Raw genomic sequence first — 15,788 nt, 5'->3', positions numbered from 1 at the left:
AGAAGGGAGGGAGAGAGAGAGAAAGAAAGAAAAAGAGAGAGAGAGGGAGAGAGGAAGGAAGGGAGGAAGGCCAAAACTAAGCTATCAAAATTGTCTTTTGGGGCTTCCCTGGTGGTGCAGTGGTTGAGAGTCCGCCTGCCGATGGAGGGGACACAGGTTCGTGCCCCGGTCCGGGAGGATCCCACATGCCGCGGAGCGGCTGGGCCGCTGAGCCGTGGCCACTGAGCCTGCGCATGCGGAGCATGTGCTCTGCAACGGGAGAGGCCACAACAGTGAGAGGCCCGCGTACCGCAAAAAAACAAACAAACAACAACAAAAAAAATTGTCTTTTATTTTCAATGTTTACATTTAACAGTTGATGTAAAATAATAGACAGTTTTTTTATCTTTTCAATGTATATATAATCCTATTTAAGAGAACATCAAAAGCCTGAATGTGAAAGCCTGAATCATTATGAGGCCTGGGTCCTCTGGTGATAACCCCAGGCAGGAGCTTCTGGAGAGAGAACCAGCAGAGTGATTGAGGCTGCCTGGGGAGAGTACGTGGAGACAGAAAGAAGAGGGCAAAGGGCAGAACTCTGGAATAAAGCAGCTTTTAAAGAGAGCCAGAGACGAGCCAAAAAGAGAGCCTGAGAATGGAAAGGTCAGAAAGGTAGAAGAGAAAAGGGAATGTAGGTGTCACAGACGACAAACAAGGAAAGAGCTCCCATTCATTCTCCCACTGGATTCTCACCAGCTCTATGCAATGACTCTGTAACTATCCGATAACTCTGGCAACTTGGTAATAAGGTGGAGTCTGCCTCCAGGACAAGTTTAGGTCTTTCTGCTCGGACGCCGCCTTTGGTGTCAGCGCTGTTTGGAATATACGCAACCAAGATCACTGTAAAGGATGCAGTCACACCGGACGTCCATTTATAACATAAAACCCAGAGTGCTGGAAAACTCTACCCAAAATAAAACAGGGGGAAGAGGAAGAAGACCACAATGTCTACCAAGTGTGCAGCAAAGCAAATTCCACTAAGAAAACATTATTTTAAGGCAATATTCAAATAAGTGATCAAAAATGTGAGTATAAAAAGTTCACTACAGATGGCTGATAACAAACAGAAGTGAACAAACCATCCTGGAAACAACCCAACTGTCCAGTAATGAAAGAATGCGTTTAAACAACTTACAGTATTGTGGTATATCCAAAAGTGCAATGAACACAGGCATTGCAAACAAAAATGCAGTTATATATGCGGAAAGATGTTCATGACATAATGACTAAAAAAAATGAGGCATGAGACAGTATGTTTAGCATGATTCCATTTATCGAAACATACATATATTTATATCATATTTATGTATTAAAAAAGTCTGGAAATGAACATGTTAATAATTATTATCTGGGCAGTCGATTAAGGCAATTTTTTGAATTCTGATTTTCCTTTCATTTATCTATGTCTTCTATCTTTCTACAATTTTTAAGATAAATTTATTTATCTTATTTTTATTTATTTTTGGCTGCATTGGGTCTTTGTTGCCACATGTGGACTTTTTCTAGTTGCAGCGAGTGGTGGCTACTCTTTGTTGCAGTACGCGGGGCTTCTCACTGCGGTGGCTTCTCTTGTTGCAGAGCACGGGCTCTAGGCGCACGGGCTTCAGTAGTCGTGGCAGGCGGGCTCAGTAGTTGTGGCTCGTGGGCTCTAGAGTGCAAGCTCAGTAGCTGTGACGCATGGGCTTAGTTGCTCTGTAGCATGTGGGATCTTCCCGGACCAGGGCTCAAACCTGTGTCCCCTACACTGGCAGGTAGATTCTTAACCACTGCGCCACCAGGGAAGCTCCCAATTTTTCTACAATTTAAATGTTTTATTTGCATAATTTATCTGCTAGCAGTCAGGGTCTCTAGACACAGAGTGTCAAGTGATGACAATGAGCTCAATCAATTGATTGTTATTCTCTTAAACGTCTTCCCTGCATAGGAAACAGCAGGAAGAGTGTCACAGAACTCGCCTGGAGAGTTCTGTGGAAGGATGATCAGAAGCTATGGCGATCATGCATATGAGAACAAAGAGAGAAACAGGTGAAAAGGATGAAAAAATAAAAGGTCCTACAACAAATTAATTGATATCATAAGAAGCTACTGTAAAGGGTGAATCCAAGTGTTTATGGATCTCTAACCACGGCTCATGGACGACCCGATTCAGTCAAGAGGGAACTGACACAGGCCACCGTCTCAGACTGAATCTGCCACCTCCTTCTCCTGGGTCAGAAGAGTGATTTGGAGGAGGCAGGGGATTTCTGTAACTCACAACAAACACCCAAGTGTGGATTCTGACTTCTGATTTAAAGGAGATGGAGTGAAAGCGAATGTTGGGATTAATGTTGGTGGTGTCACAGCGGGAGAACTGCCACCAAGACCACAGCCAACACCAAGACATGAACTACTAATACTGGAGCTTCCACCATGGTAACAGCCACGGAGACAAAAATACCACCAAGACCAGAACCACCAAAATATCCAGAATCACTGAGACCAGAACCACTCCCCACCCCAGGACTGATGAAAACCATAATGATTAAGATCAGAAACAGCGACAAGACCAAAAGCAATGCCAGAGAGAACCTCTGAGACCAGAACCACCTAACGTAACAATATTTAAAACATCAGACCAGAACCACTGAAATCAGAGACCAGAACTACCACCAAGACCAGCATGGCCCTAGGACTAGAACCAACATGTCTAATTTTAGTATCAAGATGTTGACCCTTCCCAGTGCCAAAACACTGGAATTTAGGGGGCAAAGCTCATGATAAAGAGGAGCTAAGTACACACATTCTAAAGAGGGCTACCAACATAAGGTGACCTCTCCTTTAGAGCTCCCTAAGAAGGGATACCAGCTACCACCTCACTCCTTCCCCTCCAAGAAGGAGGACTGAGATGTACTGAAGAAAAAAAAGAATCACTCATTGAGACTGGGGATGCCTGCAAGGAGAGACTGGCGATCCACTCTCCAGATGGGCATGAGCTTAGACTGGATCCACTGATCGGTCCTGGCAGAGCAAGGACCAGAGAACTGAAGGGAGTTGGCAGGACAGAGAGAGGAGCCAGCGCTGAAGCATCCCACACCCCCACCAACTGCACAGCAAGGATGTGAGCACTTCCTGTGGATTAAGTGGACAACACCAAAGGATCCGGGTTTAAACCATCCTGCCAGCACCCCACCCAACAGGGTTGCCTGGAGGCAAGAAGATCCCAGCAGCACGAGGCAAGCCGGAGCTGGACCTCCTGCTTCAGGAAAGGCAGGTCCTGCAGAGCCCTCTGAAGAACTTACATGTGCTACCCAGAGGGCAGAGAGTCAACGAGAGCTAGAGACGGTGACAACTACCAGAGAGAGGCATCCAGTTAAGTCAAGAGCTGTTTGACCTTCTCCCCATCCCCTCTCCTTGCTCCCAACCCCAGGAAAGCTGGACCGAGAATAACTAAAAGGAAGAAAGAACCCCACACCAGTCCTTACCACTGGTTGAGATGAGAAGAGAATGAACCACAGTACGACCCCACTTCAGGTACCTGGAGCCACGTGTCAAGGCTAGACTAGACAGAAGGGAGATAAGATTTAAATCAAGCAGGGAATCAAAATTTTAAATTGGACTGGACTTTTAATAAATGAAAGGGAATCTGCCCAAGATTGCATGGAGGCATGGAAATGGAACGGATTTGGCAAAGCATGGCTGGAGCCCATGATTTGCTCCATATTTATATCCCCCTGAGTTGAGACTTCTCAATGAAGAAGGCTGGAAGAGAGAGCTGGAACAGCAGCACCTGTCTTCTCAGGGAAGATCAGGGTCCCTAAGGAGCAGGCCCAGAGCAACAGGAAGCTTCCAGGGCCAGGGTGTAACCAGAAGATGGGAGGCCTTTCCAGCTGCCTGAGTGAGGGAAACGGTGAGCTCCTCCAGAAACAGTCAAGAACGAGTTAGAGAAATACAAGACTGCTGACCTCATGGCTTGCTCTGCCATCTATCACAATTATTTGTGGCCAGTGAATATAAAGGTTTCAGTTTTAGCTGATTTAATAAAGAAAATCTAGTTTTTATTAAATGAGTTGGCACATTCCTTACTCCTTGCAGCTCAGCCTCACACGGCTATTAACTCTCCACCTGCCTCCTGGTGGCAGCACTTATAAGGAAGGGGAGAGACCAAAGAAGACCCCCAAGGGCCCCCCAAACACCCAAATCCCAAGATACCTCGGAGGAGCAGCTTTGACTCAAACTCAGGCTGACCCTGAGATAGGGAGATAACCAAGTGTCCAACCCTTGGGCACCCCAAACTGACTTAGCCTTCACTAGAACATTCTCCAGGCCCCGTGATAGCACCAGCCACATCCCCAGCAGAAATCACAGGCATCTCGCTTGTTTCAAAGGGTTAATACAGCAACAGCACTTACTTAGTACACTTACTACATGCCAGACAGCTTTCATTTTGTTTGTTACTTTTTTCCTCTTCACAATGGATTAACTCCTCCAGAAAATTCTATGAGGTAGACACCCCCTCTCTACAAATGTGGACACTGAGATGCAGAGATGTTTGTATAACAGGCCTTGAAGTGGTGGAGCTGGGATTCCAACAGCTGATGCTGTGGATGATGAAGACCGCTGGCCTGAAATCTTCGTTTACAGCCTTCTGTGCACACTGCCCCAATACATGGAAACAACACTGCAGTGGCACAAAGATATGGAAAAATGCAAAAGAGGTCAGTGCGTGATTCAAGCTGGGCAAACACTGCCCTTGGCCAAAGGTCAACAGACTGCCTCAAAACACATTTAAATTTTATAGGGTGGAAGAAGGCAAAATGAAACTCTGTGCCTTGGAGCCTCAGCCTCATTTGACCAGGAACAAATCTCTGGAGCTCTCACAGCCTGTTTCAGATCTGCTGATGGGATGGAAAAGCAAGTCTCCATCCTTTTGCCCCAACACTACACCTCACTGACCACAGAAATCCTAAAGTTACCCTGAAAATATTAACATTTGTTCTAATAAAAGCTATCTGTTGAAATGTGAATATGGGGTAGCACCAATAAAATGAATAATGGGAGAGAAGAGGTACCTCACTAACCAGCTCTGCATGAGTCACCGAAATCATGGGACACTGGAGCTGAAAGAGGCCTTAGAAACACTAAGCACAAGAGGGAAATGAGAAGCAGAGAAGTCTGATTAATCTATCCCAGGGTGTATCTCTTTATATATGTGTATATGCTCATCTAATAGACGTTAGAGCCCTTATTACGTGCCAGGCCCTTTGCCAGCCCCAGGAGTACAGAGGCCACCAAGCCATGTAATGAGAAGTTACATGTGCAAGGAGGGGTTGCCTTGCTTTAATTCACACAAGATACCGTATGGACCAGCATGTTCTAATTCACACAAGGAACGGTATGGGCTAGCAGCATACCTCAGGACACAATACCAAGATGTGCTCTGCACCTTTAGATCTGGGGGTACAAACTGCTTGGCTGAATCTAGTCTACAAATATATACGTCTGGCTTTCAATGCTTTAACAACTGAGAGATAGCACAGGAAGTCTGGATAACCAGCTATCTTGCAAAATAGTACGATCAGCAATCCTGAGTGTGCATTCTCCCTTGGCAATGATCAGCTGGAGTTGAGTAGAGGCTGCTCTTAATAGATGGAGCATGTACCATCAACTTTGCCACAGTCTCCGCCATTCCCTATTGTCTCTCAGGCAACGCTAGCTCCATTCGTTTGAGTCTGTCCAGTGGGTAAATGAGGATGCTATGCTTGAGCTGGGTCCCCCTGGGGCTGGTGGGAAAGACAGGATGCTAAAGAAAAGACTGCAGCGCAGGCGCATTGGCGGCCTCTTCTTGGTCTTCTTGAGCCTGCAGGAGCTGGGTCCGTCGCTGGCACAACTGGTGGCGCAGCGCCTGGCGCGGGGCCAAGGCCAACTGGCGCTCAGTCTGTCCGGCGGCAGCCTCGAATCGATGCGGGCCCACGAGCTGCCCGCCACTGCTGCCTCCACCGGGCCTGCCGGTCTTGCGCGCTGGACGCTGGGCTTCTCCGACATGCGCTTGGGGCACTGCGAGAGCACTGATGGCCTCCAGCGGCCCCACATGCTCTCCACACTGCCCAGCCCCCGCCAACCAGGTGATCACCATTAACCCCGCGCTGCCTGTGGAGGAGGCGGCTGAGGACTCGGCCAAGGAGGTGAGACAGGCCTTCCGAGGGGACTCCATTCTGCTTTTCGACCTGCTGATTCTGGGTGTGGGTCCCGGTGGCCACACCTGCTCACTCTTCCCCGGACACTACCCCCGCAGGAGGGGGAGAATTTGGTGGCCCCACCATCGGCGACTCCCCAGAAGCCTCACACTTCCCGTGTTGAAGGCAGCTCCAAGTGTCGTCTTTGTGGCGACTACAGCAGGCAAGGCAGACATTCTGAAGCGCGTTTTGGATGACAAGCAAGAAAACCCGCTCCCCGCAGCCCTGGTCCAGCCCCGAGCTGGGAAATTCTGCTAGTTCCCGGACGAGGCAGCAGCCGGACTCCTGACCGTGAGTGCCCTTCAGGAAGCATTCCACGTTGTAACCGTTGTAACCCCGAGATGCCGCAGCTGGGACCATGCACAGCCCAGTAGGCGGGACCTTCCGGGGCTGGGACCCGCTGCCAGCCCACTCCAGGCTTCATTTTAGAAAAGCCCTGTGGTGCCACTGGAAGTCGATAGGGTCCAGCCACCAGCCCTGCCCAGGGGCTCAACCCACGGCCTGGCCTGTGGCTCCGGGTGACAGTTATTACAAAGAGCATTTGAAGAAAGCAAGAAAGCAAGAGAGAGAGAGAGGGAGGGAGGAAGGGAGAGAGAGAGGGAGGGAGGAAGGGAGAGAGAGAGGGAGCGAGGGAGGACTGCAAAACAGTGTGATATGTGTTGACAGACATAAACACAATACTTGTTTAGTGGCTGGAGAGGGGGAGGGAGAAAGGGAGAGAGAGAGGGAGGGAGGCAGGGAGAGAGGGAGGGAGGGAGGAAGGGAGAGAGGGAGGAGGGAGACAGAGAGAGAGGGAGGGAGGGAGGAAGGGAGAGAGGAGGGAGGGAGGAAGGGAGAGAGAGAGGGAGCGAGGGAGGACTGCAAAACAGTGTGATATGTGTTGACAGACATAAACACAATACTTGTTTAGTGGCTGAGCTAATGCCACAACCTGGCCTCTGCCCAATCACTGTGTCCTGGCCTGTAGCAGCCAAGTCTCTACAGTGCACATGCAGACAGCCGTTCCAGACTGAAAAAGACAAGATCCATCACAGCCCCAAGTTATCACTCATATATAGCATCCACAGTGGTATCAAGGCACAGTGGTATTAGGACTCGGAGAGGACCCAAGGGATTGGATTATGCTTACAGCTAAGCCAACCAGAAATACCATTTGCTGGAGGTAAGAAACAATTAGATTCTCTTTGGTATAAGATTAACATTAATCATATCACATCTTAGGTGATCTAGAATGAAAATCCGAAGTAAACAGAGGGATGCCTACCATTCCCCTTCCCCTCCCTATTACCTGCAGGAGGGCAGAGTGCATGAAGACCATCCATATCAGCAGCCACCAGGGGCTCTTCCAGGAAGCCATGGAGTCCAGTCTCCTGGGGATCTCACTTGCAGCCTAAAAAGGAGGAAAGATTTGGTTTCCAATCAGCTCTGGACCCAGTGGCAGCACTCATGACTTAACAGACCAACCAAAGGGAGGAACCCTGAGCCCCACATAATGTCTTGGAAAGGTTTGTGTTGGCGCAGGATGGAGCTACCTATTACAGGGTACAGGATCTCTGGGGCTCTCTTTAGGAGGAGTCCACATCAAAGTCAGGAGGGCAGCTAGACCAGCCTCCAGTGTGCAACCCGTACCTCCAGCCCTCCAGAAGCTGAGCCATCTCTGCACCAGCCACTTCCCAGCCCGTCTGTCAGCAGCAGGGTGTGGCTATTGGCATCCCACTCAGGAAGCCTGCATGGAGCCAAGGGTTAGGGCACCTGCCAGCTTCCGCTGCTTCAGGCAAAACTGAGTCTAAGCCCAACTAAGCCAGCCCAGAGAGGGGAAGGGAACTGCCTAAGGTCACACAGCAAGACGGTGACTTTTCTAGGACTGGAATGCAGGTCTTCTGACGGTTCAAGGCTTTCCCCACCAGAGGACGCCGTTCATCCTCAGATTCTCAGCCCTGCAGCCAGAGAGGCCTGAGAGTTGAGTTAAGGGAGGTTCGGAGGGCACAGCCTCAGAGCCATACTAGCACAATCTCCTAAAAGTAGATGAGGGCAAACCAGCAGAGGCCCTCTGAGACCAGGAGGTCAGCGGGGGCTTTCTTCAGAGTTCTCCTTACAGTTTGCAGGGAAATCAGAACGAGGCGAGCCTGGAAAAGCCGAAAAGCCGAGGTCACCCTCGCCTCTCGCTTCGCCTCGCGGGCGCCTTGGCGGAGCCGGTGTCCGGGGGCGGGTCGGTGGCTTCCCTCCATCTGGAGAAAGCATTAAGGGCCTGGCCTAATGCGATCCGCAAATGTGCTGCTGTTTCCGACCTGAGGCGGCGACTCTGGGCCGAAGGGAGGCGGCCAGTGCGGGGCCCTGGGACCGTGCGCCCACCTCGCTCGCTCGCTCGCTCGCAGCAGCCGTCCCGGCGCGCACTCCCCCGGCTACCCGCCGCCTCGCAGTCCCCGGGCCCCCGCCGCCGCCGCGTCCCAGTCCCGCACGTCCACTTGCCACAGCGGGCGCGTCACTCAGCCCCTGGCGCTCTAGGCGCTCGCATCCCACTTGCCAACTGGCAGGACCTTCCGACGCCCAAGACCACTAGGTGCTGTCAGCCCGTTTTCTACCTAGAAATCCCCAAATCTGAAAACCCCCAACCCGGCGGAGTTCCCCGCAGTCAAGCGCCCCTGAATGTCTCTCCCCCAAACCACCGGGACCCCACGGAGTTTGCCCGGCCCGAGGTCTCCGAGCCTTGCCGAGCGCCCCGGTCCTGAAGCTCCCGGGAACAGAGCAGTGCACCCTCCCGCTCGGAGCCCCGCAAACCCGCTCAGAGGCCACCGCCCCGTCTTGCTCCCCTGGAGAGAGCCTTCCCACCCCCGGGCGCCGAGCTCCTAGCACCCACCTGGCGCCGCAGAAGCGTCTGGGACGTGCAGCCCGGGCCGCGCGGGCTCGGCGCGCGCGGAGGAGAGGCGGACAGAAGCGGCCCAGTCAACACCTCGTGCGGAATCCGGGACCGAGACCTTCCCCGACGCTGGCCTCCAGCCCGCGGCGCCGCAGTCGCCGCCGCCGCCGAGAAGTTAAATGGGGCTGGGACGGGGCCGCCCCGCCTCTCCCGCCCCCTCCGGGCGTGCGGAGCAAGGCGCTGGCGGGGGCCCAGAGGCGGAGGGCGCGCGCCGCCACCTGCACCGCCCGGCAAGTGCACGGCGCGCCCGGGCGCCCGCCCGCCCTCGCGTCGGCCCCGCGCCTTCCGCCCGTGCAGGGTACGCCGGGGGCGCGAAAAGAGTGCGTGAGGGGCCGGGCCGGGCCGCTCGGAGCGCGCGGGGCCGCGGCGACGGCGAGACTCGGCTGGAACGCTCCGCCGCCCGCTTCCTGGAAGCCACTCCTCGCCTAGGGCCGGCCGCCAGGCGTGGTGCCAAGAGCCGGGATTGCCGACGCCGCCACCGCCGCCGCCGCCGCCGCCGGCAGGCGCGCAGGGGAAAGGCGGCCGCTCCGCCTCAGCCGGAGCTGGGAGCGGGGATGCCATCGCCCCCCCACACCCCCCACCCCCCGCGCTTCCCCGAGCCTCCACCCGCCCCGCCAGGGCCCCGGCGCCGACTCTGCTAAGTCAGGCCCAGCGGCCACACGGAGGCTTGCCCGGAACCGCTGGCTCGTGCCTGCGAGCCTCCGGAGCTCCGGCCAGGCGTGACCAAAGTCGGAGACCAGTGGCCCCACCCGGCCTGCGCCGCCTCTGCCTCCGGAGGCGCCCAGCGCAGACCCTGTGCAGGGGCCGGTGGACTCACCACCCGGACTCTTGGCTGCCAGGGACCACCAGCGACCGACCAGCAGGGGTGCCTCGTAAGCGGGTACCTGGTGCCACTTCCTATGAGCCGAGCTTGGGTAACAGAGCTGCTCAGCTGCCCAAACCATGGGGTGCCCAGGCCTGGGATCTGGGGTGGAGGTGTCAGGCACCGGGAGTGGGGTGAATTTCCTCGTGGACTTGTGGAAGTGAAGTAAGGTGGAACGCTTGTCCCTGGCCTTGGCCTAATCTCAGAGGTATAAATCCAAGGGCCCGGGATTGAAAGTCTCACTATGCCCCCGGCTAAGTCCTACCACAGTCATCATTTCCTTGGGTGCCTGGTGTGTGCCAGCCACGTGCCAAGCTCTTTATGTGCAGCTTATCTTCACAAGGGCCCCGTGGTGACAGTAACATTATACCCATTTCACTGATGGGAAAGCTGAGGCCCAGGGGATAACATAACTTGTACACAGCGAGTTGCAAAGTCAGGGTTGGAACCCATATCTCTCTTCTCTCTAAAGCCTCCATTTGTTCATCTCTGAAGTTGCTTTCCTGCCTGTTCTGTGTTTGGTACATTACAGGTGGTGTTAGAGCTTTACGGAGAGGAGCTGGCCCTGCACGCCTACCTCCCCTATCTTGCCTTCCTTAACTCGGTGACTTCCTCGGGCCAAGACGAGGATCTCCAGGACGGTCCATGTAAAACAGCTGGAATCTTGCGGGAAGTTAGCAGAGGACATTCAGTATGGAGGAGGCAGAGGAGCAGGCGGCCGTGGGGAGACTAGTCATTGGGGGGGGGGGGCTGGGCTAAACCAGAAAGAATGCACCCATGTACAGTCGATTCTCCTATTCACCATATCAGTTATGTTCTTATAAGGTAAAGGGAAATTTATAGTGAATTTGGGAATACCAGACCATTGATCCTGGGGAAGATACAGGGTTAGATTCCTGCCAGCCTCTGGTCACCACATTCTCGTGAACCAATCAATACATATGTGTGTTTCTCCTTAAAGACATCTTGCTTAATATGTATTGGTTCATTAACACTGAACCCACAACACGTGCCTGAATGAAGTTTATCTAACACGGGTATCTTATCTAACACAAGGATTTTCTCCACAGGGCACATCACAGCCGCCTTCTGCTTAGGGGCACTAGACAGCACTTCAGCACTGCTCTGGAGGGCCATTTTAAACAGCAGAATCACCAAGAAAAAAGACCAAAATGTGAAAAGTGGCACTGAATAGGCCCTCAAAGGGTACTTGTTTACAGTATGAGAGCTGAAACAAGAAGGCAGGAGCATGGCCTTGATGGACCTTAGCTGGGAAAATGCATATCAGGCAACTCAAAATGTTCACCCCTCATCAGAGGACCATGAAAGTGCTGCAAGCATTGATTTGGGGGCTGCAAATAACTTTTAGCAAATAGGCAAGTTCACAAATATGGAACCTGCAAATAATGAGGATTGACTTTGCACTTCTCCTATCAAGGTAGGGTAGAGAAATAATGATGTTAACAGTTCCAAACACTTACAATGCACCAGGTACCGTTCCAGGTACTTTGCTTGTATTAACTCAGTCATCACACCAGCCTCTGCGGTAGGTATAACTTTTATTCCACTTTACAAATGAGGAGACTGATGTAGAAAGATTTAAACACTGCATGTTCTTAGCAACTAGACTATACCGCTTCTCACGTCACTCACATTCCCAAATGGAGTCCATTGCAAAAATTACATGCATATTCAAGATGAAATGGAGAATTCAAAGAGACATGCTTGTGCGGTGGCAGCCCTGCACTTCCTGTGACTCAAGAAGGCACTGAGAAGGCCTCTGGAGTGGGGGCTGGTGGGGGTGTTGGAAACATCTGAGCTGCTCCGCTCTAAAGTATTAGTGGCTCCTGTCTCATTTTCCCTTGGGCACTTTTGATTCTGGGGCCTCTAGGGAGTGCCCACATCAAGTAGGGAGGCCAGGGCTGAGGCTTGCTCTCACACAAGTGCCGTTGAGTATCAGGCCAGCGCCCTCAAGGAACAGTTGGTCGGTAGTGAAAAGCAGAAGCGAAAACATCACCAGTTCCCTGCTGGAAGTTCTGCCTTCCTGTTCACCCTAGCAGGTCTTGCAGTCAGTCCTACGTGTGCGGCTAAGGCACTGTGAGTTAGGATCACAAATTCCTCTTCTCTACGTGTGGGCTGGACCTCACGTGCAGTCCTCAGATTCACCATCTAACTACCCCAGAGGGCTCTCCATCACCCTGCCCAAGTGTAGACGCAGAGCCATCCCTCAGTCATTTGCACCCACTCTCCCCTCTTCCCTGAAGCCTGCCCAAATATTTAAACAAGACATTGCCAAAGGCATGGAGGTGGGGGAAGATTGGGGAGTGGGAAGAACAGAAGAGAACGAACCCCCAAAAAGCCAAATCTGTCTGATCAGGCCACTGGGTGTGACTGCCCAACCGCTCTATCTCTGATGGGGGACGGGGCTCAGATCCTTCCCTGCCTAGCTCCTGGACTACCTCTCCGCATGAGAACCCCACCGTCTGGGGACAAAGGCGGTGCATTTCAGTCCTGAGAGGTCTAAGAAACCAATTTCTATTTCCTCCCTAAAATCCATCTTCTTGAGTTCCTGGTTTCCCTTATCTGTCTCAGAGTTTCCTACCCCTACTCCCTGCATTGCCTACTGACTGCAACCAGACAAGCACAACAATGCAACATTTGTTTGCGAGAGAGAGAGAGACAGAACCAGGGAAGTTCCTACTAGTGAACTTCTGATGCTTCTGTTGGGGTATGTGTGTATTTTACCCTAAGAGAGAGGTGACATCCCTTCAGGGCTTGGGCCTGAATTTGTTCTTGATACAGAATAACTCTTTCTGGTTGCAGAACTCATGAGATGGACTTGGAAAGCACACTCAAGAAGACTGCGTCGGAGGCTTGGAGAAAAGGAGCCCTTGGAGGCAAATCCTATAGAAGTTAGAGCTGACTGAAGTAGGAACGAAGGACGCATCAGGGGAAACGTCAGGTGAGCATGGTGTCTTAGGGGTGCGAGATTGCCGAGGGAGTGCTCTCACAGGAAAGATCTGTAAGGGAGCAAGGGATGCAGGATAGGGAAGGGCAGAGAGCAGAGCAAGCCCGTGCCCCAGGGAAGGTCTAGCCCTCTCCCGATCCTCAGGGATCCTGGAGCCGAAGCTACACCATAGAGTTGCCCTGTCTCCAGGCAACAGGACTGGGTTGTTGTACGCACGTGACAGTCATTGCTTCCACTGGAACTGGATGGCGGTGGAACCTCCTAAGCAGCTCTCATAAGCCAAAGGCAATGCTCCAGAGCAGGTCTCAGGTATAAGCCCTGGGCTGCCACACTCACATAAGCTGGGAGATGGGTGTACCTGTCAATAACGAGGGTCTGGACAGGGCTCTGGCACCAACAGCATCTACCACAACTGGCTTCTCAGGTGTGCCCCGCCTCACATGGGAAACAGGCTCAGCCAGTGGTGATAGTTTTCTGCCTGTCCAGAGTACTTCTTTGGAACAAAAATTTGCTTTATAAAATGTGTTCAAGGCTTCTGCCTCATAAGAAAAAAAAAAAAAAAAGCCCCTGGGAGGAGGTGTGACAGGAGTGGTTCTACTTGGTGAGGGGCCCTGTGTGCTTTGGCACACCCCTCTTCCTGGTTTTTCCTCTCATCCTGCACCCAGATCCCTGAGGAGCTGGGGATCAGATCATGCCAGATCCGTGATTTCACGCCTTCTTAGAGGCACCAGGTCCATCATTTCAAGTCAGGAGGCTTAGGAATTACGACTGCTGCAGCACTGGAGGTCTGAGCCAGTCAAAATCTCTGTCAGGAGGGTGAGGTGGTATTAGACAGACTCTTTCTAGAAAATTCCAAATCTTTGGGATTGGTCAAGGGAAAGCTATAGTCCCCCAAAGTGCTGCAAAGGAATAGAGTTGGGATTTGTTGACCCTTCTCAGGGCCAGAAAACGCTCCAGTCCCCAGACTCAAGGCTGATTTTCACATGGTCTCCAGGGCTAGGAAGGTGCTGACCTTAGTTTTATGTGCATCTCATACTGATAAACCTGTACATATACACAGACATATATCTGCACATAGACTCTACCATGGAACATGAGCAAACCATAGGTACTCTAGGAAGAGTGGATTTACTAGTGCCTTTGAATTCATCCCCTTTACCCTTGACAAGAACCTTATCTTCTTCCCCTCAGAGGCACAAGGCCAGTGTAGAGAACACTGGAGCTGTGGTCAGGAAATGTGCTACCTATCCAGGCTTGGCCACACACTGGGGGACTCCAGGTAAGTCACTTCACCTCTCTTAGCATCACCTTTACCACGTCTGGCCTGGGACCTCACAGGAATGGTCCCTCTGTAGGTGTATCTCCCTGTGTAGTACCCTCCTGGCTGCCTCTTGCTAGCCTCCTCCTCTGGCTTCCTCCTGGCTATGTAAACCAGAGACTATGATTTTTAGAATGATCAGTTTAATGTATACAAGATGTGTCACCTTTCTGGTGAAGGTTCTGGGGAGCACTAACCCCTCCATCTTTGGAATCTCAAGAGTCACAAGAGCCTTTGAAGAACGGTCATTTTCTGAGCTGCATCCAGTTGCACTGGGAGAGCCAAGAGGCAGAGGGAGTATAGCTGAGAGCAAGGCAGCCCCGCGTCCTCTCGTCGTGGGCTCTCAGCTATTACCATTCCTGTGGTTTCACACTGACAGTTAGAAATATGTACATATAGATCGAATAAATATATGTAGACTAAAATGGGATTAAATGGTAGGATAATAAACCTCACTGAGATGAAAAGTATAGTAAGTGCTGGTGTTCAAGGGGGACCAAGAAACGGAACTCCTCTGTCCAAATCTTGAACCAATGGAGCAATAATAACAACGTGTAGGAAGACCACACTCCGCCTTTATTCCTGAGCTTTCCGTGTGCTCTCCACTGATGAGCAGCTCCTGAGAAGGGGAGGGGAGGGGCTGAGCTACATTTGCTCAGTTCTTCTTTCTAAACTCATCAGTCAGATCAAGTTCCCCCTGGACCCAGGGCTCATGAGCTAGAGGGGGTAAAGAGGGAAAGTCATACGAAAAGAGCTGCGTCTCTATGGAGGAGGCATCCCAAGTGGAGAAGTGTCCACCACACATACCCCAGCACTCTTTGGATTTTTCTTCCATTAATCTCTTGGGCTTAGTCATTAAGCCTGTGGTCAACTGGAAGAAGACATTTCCCATCTTCGTGAGGCTACCTCTGCCTTACCAACTATGACATTTTTGGGTGTCCTCATTGACAGGGTGGATTTTGCCCCTAGAAAGCTCTGAAATGAGTTGAAACTGTATAATAACTAAATGAACACCACTGTATTAGTTTCCTAGGGCTGTCGTAACAAATGACTACAACTGGGTGACTTAAAGCAACAGAAACTAGTTCTCTCACTGTTCTGGAGCCCAGACATCCAAAATAAAGGTGTCAGCAAGTCCGTGCTCCACCTGAAGGCTCTAGGGGAGAATCCTTCCTCGCCTCTTCCTTGGCTTCTGGGAGCATCACTCCAATCTTTCTCTGCTTTTCCCATGGAAGCGTTCCCATGCTTTCCCCATGGCCTTCTGCCCTGTGTCTGGCTCTGTGACAAATCCTCCTCTCCTTTCTTTTTTATAAAGGCACCAGTCATTGGATTTAGGGTCCACCCTAATCCAGGATGATCTCATCTTAACACCCCATCTGCAAAGACCTGATTTCCAAATTCACATTTTCAGGTACTGTAGGTTATGACTGGGACATATCTTTTTGGAGGCCATTAATCAATCCACTCCAGCC

At 51.8% G+C, this 15,788-nt stretch overlaps 1 protein-coding gene and 1 pseudogene across 1 annotated transcript in view; one reads left to right on the top strand and one right to left on the bottom strand.

The window, feature by feature from the left end:
* Nucleotides 1-9,292, bottom strand: part of ADAMTSL3 (ADAMTS like 3) — a 371,609-nt gene extending 362,317 nt beyond the window's left edge. Inside the window, 2 exon segments of the mRNA XM_007470069.1 lie at nucleotides 7,540-7,641; nucleotides 9,109-9,292. Of these exon segments, the coding sequence (XP_007470131.1) occupies nucleotides 7,540-7,608 (69 nt within the window). The 5' untranslated portion in view covers nucleotides 7,609-7,641; nucleotides 9,109-9,292.
* On the top strand, nucleotides 5,816-6,576 carry LOC103077699 (6-phosphogluconolactonase pseudogene; annotated as a pseudogene).
* Nucleotides 9,293-15,788: the final 6,496 nt, after the last annotated feature.

The sequence above is a fragment of the Lipotes vexillifer genome, unplaced genomic scaffold (assembly GCF_000442215.2).
Source record: "Lipotes vexillifer unplaced genomic scaffold, Lipotes_vexillifer_v1.1 scaffold532, whole genome shotgun sequence".
Classification (NCBI taxonomy): domain Eukaryota; kingdom Metazoa; phylum Chordata; class Mammalia; order Artiodactyla; family Lipotidae; genus Lipotes; species Lipotes vexillifer.
The sequence above is the reverse complement of the archived record's forward strand: the minus strand, read 5'-3'. Positions and strand labels throughout refer to the sequence as shown.